The sequence below is a fragment of the Eimeria tenella genome, genomic scaffold (assembly GCF_000499545.2).
Source record: "Eimeria tenella Houghton genomic scaffold, Eth_scaff1251, whole genome shotgun sequence".
Lineage (NCBI taxonomy): Eukaryota > Apicomplexa > Conoidasida > Eucoccidiorida > Eimeriidae > Eimeria > Eimeria tenella.
The window spans coordinates 1-2,963 of NW_013543719.1; the positions used below are offsets into that span (position 1 = coordinate 1).

General features: G+C 53.7%; 1 protein-coding gene across 1 annotated transcript; it reads right to left on the reverse strand.

Moving 5' to 3' along the window:
* Positions 1–686: 686 nt before the first annotated feature.
* Positions 687–2,710, reverse strand: ETH_00015025 (diacylglycerol kinase, putative; the record flags this gene model as incomplete). Its single annotated transcript, XM_013378979.1, has 4 exons — positions 687–773; positions 1,347–1,847; positions 2,090–2,227; positions 2,587–2,710. Coding segments are annotated over 4 exons (850 nt in total), but the record flags the coding sequence as incomplete, so codon positions are not given.
* Between the last annotated feature and the right edge of the window lie 253 nt (positions 2,711–2,963).

Below are 2,963 nucleotides of genomic sequence, written 5' to 3' on the forward strand. Positions count from 1 at the left end.
CGGGAGCCCCTAGGGGCCCCCGGGGGCCCCTTTGGGCTCCGAGGGGGGGTTTAGGGGCCTTTTTGAGCTAAGAAGGGGGAAAAGGAGTTTGCAATTAAGGTCTTTGGACTAACTTGGAAATAAACTCGAGTCTTTTCATCGAGAGACCTAAAGGATATCTGCCAGGGGCCTTTGCCGCTGTGGAGGCGACAGCCTCTGCCGTGAAGCATCTGCAGCAGCAGCCGCAGCAGCAGCGGGCAGCAGCAAAGAGAGAGGACAAAAATAAACAGATTCAAGAACACAAGGGGAGCCTCGGGAGCAGCAGTAGCAGCAGCAGCCACGCAACGGAGGAGCGCAGGCGAGCAGCAGCAGCAAAAGAGAGGCAGGGGAAAAGAAACGCCGCAGCACACAGCCGCAGCAGCTGCAAAAGCCCGCAGCGCCGCAGCAGCAGCAAACGCCCGCAGCAGCAGCAAATGCCCGCAGCGGGAGCAAATGCCCGCAGCAGCAGCAAATGCCCGCAGTAGCAGCAAACGCCCGCAGCAGGAGCAAACGCCCGCAGCAGCAGCAAACGCCCGCAGCAGGGGCAAGCACCCGCAGCAGCAGCAAACACCCGCAGCAACAACACAAGCCCGCAGCAGCAGCAAAAGCGCGCGGCAGCAGCAACAGCGCGCAGTAGCAGAAGCGCGCAGCAGCAGCGCAGCACTTACAAACTCCATTCCTAATGAGGGAATATTCTTGAAGGTCATAAATTCAAGTTTCTCATCTCCCATTTGCTGCGGCACTTTCAGCAGCTCCTGGCAGCACACAAAACACTCTTCTGCTGCTCATATTATAATTGTTCCTTTCCTTTTTTCATTTTTATTCTTTTAATTCTTATATTTATTCATTTTCGTCTTTTTAGTCATGTTCTTACTCTTACTTGTTTTGCATTCCCATCCTCATTCATATTCATATTCATATTCATATTCACATTCATATTCATAATCATGTTCTCATTGTCATTCTATTTTTATTTTTATTTTTATTTTTATTTCTATTCTTCCGCATTAATTTTATTATGGGTAAAACGGGCCCAGTGAAAACCGCAGCAAAGCGGCTGCGGGGTCCCAGCGCGATTCACAGCCGCTGCTGCTGCTGCTGCTCCTGCTGCTGTCCTTGTCAGATCTTGGGGTTCCCCCGAGTCTAGGGGGCCCCGAATAGGGGATACCGGCCCCCTTGGGGGCCCCCCACACCTGATGGGCCCCCAAGAAGGGCACGAGGGCCCCTGGGGGGCCCCCCAAGTCTAAGGGGCCCCCAAGAGAGGGGCTGGAGGCCCCTCGGGGGCCCCTCCCCCCAGCTGCTGCTGCATCAGTTTGTGATTTTCGCACCTTGTTTTGTTTCTGTTTTTGTTTGTCAAACATTCTTGTTGCAAGTTTCTTTGAAGGAGCCCATATGTCGTTTCCTCCGCTGAAGCTCGGAATGTTCAAAACCACCAAAGAAGCCGTTTCTGCAGCAGGCGCACACGCGAACCGCACGCTGCTGCTGCTGCTGCTGCTGCTGCTGTGGGTAGGGCTGCTGCTGCTGACGGAGCGAACTGCTGCTGCCGCTGCTGGGCGCGCTGCTGGCCGCACTGCGCTAGCTGCTGCTGCTGCTGCTGCTGCTGCTGTGGTTAGGGCTGACGCTGCTGCTGCTGCTGCCGCTGCAGCAGCCTTTGGTGCCATCTTACTGTTGAGCAGCGGCAGCTGCTGAGCCTTTGCTGCTGCTTTGTCGGTGGTGAAGAGGGTCTGTTCTTCTGGGGTGTTGGGGTGTATCCTCAGGTCCAAGATAATTTCATTTATGCTTTTTGTCCGTGTCACAAATGTCTTTTTGAAGCCCTCAATGCCATACCTCTGCAGCAAGAAAAAAACAAAATGACGAAAAAAGAATAAATAAATAAGATGCTGCTGCCGCTGCTGCGCTTGCTGCTGCCGTTGCTGCGCTTGCTGCTACAGCCTCGGGCGCGCCCGTTGCAGCTGCTGCTAGTTCTGCCACCCCTCGCGCTGGTCCTTCCTCCACTGCTGCCGCTGCTGCTGTAACTGCTGCTGCTGCAATCGCTTCTGCTGCTGCTGCTGCTGCTGCTGCTGCTGCGTACCATTTTGTTGAAGACTTGCGACTTGGTTCGGTATCTGTCGAAGCCTCTGCCGATGCGGCTCTCAACGCCCATACTGAAGTAGTTGCTCATGGTGAAGGAAAGTTCCTTCACGGGCTCCCCCTCAGCCTCCACCACTTCCTGCAGCAGCAGCAGCAGCAGCAGCGGCAGCAGGAGTGAGAGCGGCGTTGAAAGCAGCAATGCTCTCACGGCGGTCTTTATCTGGGATTTTGATTTCGTTCAATACACCAAACTGCTGGCTACTGGCTTCCTCCACTTGTTTCATTCGTTCAGCTGCTACTGCTGCTGCTGCTGCTGCTGCTGCTGAAGACGCTCTGCCAGTGCACTTGTTAGCCTTCGGCGGCGATGCCTCAGTGCTTAGACATCAGCGCTGTGTGCTTCTGCTTGCATTGCTGCCCCGCTGCTACTGTCCCTGCTGCTACAATGGCCGTTCGTGCTGCTGCTGCTGCTGCTGCTCCAGCTGCCGCTGCTGGTCTTGCCTTTTTTCTTGTAGTTGAATTGATTCTGTTGAAATGTCCTCCTGGCTTCAAAGTGACTTTGACAGACCAAAGGTCATGATACACCACAGTGGCGCGCATGCAGTGCTCCACTATGTTCCGGAGGCTGCAAAATGAAACACCCCTAAACCCTAAACCCTTAGCCCTAAACCCTAACCCCTAGTTCTAAACCCTTCGCGCTAGGCCTCAAACACCTGCGGATGCTGTTGGCGGTTTTGCTGCTGCTTTGCCGCCGCTTCATTTGCTGCCGCTGCTGCAGCGGCTTGTCAGTATTTGCAAAGGCATTTAAAAAGACAGAAATAAAAAAGAAAAGAAAAAAGGAAAAATAAATAAAATTAAAAAAGATAATTATCAGCTCA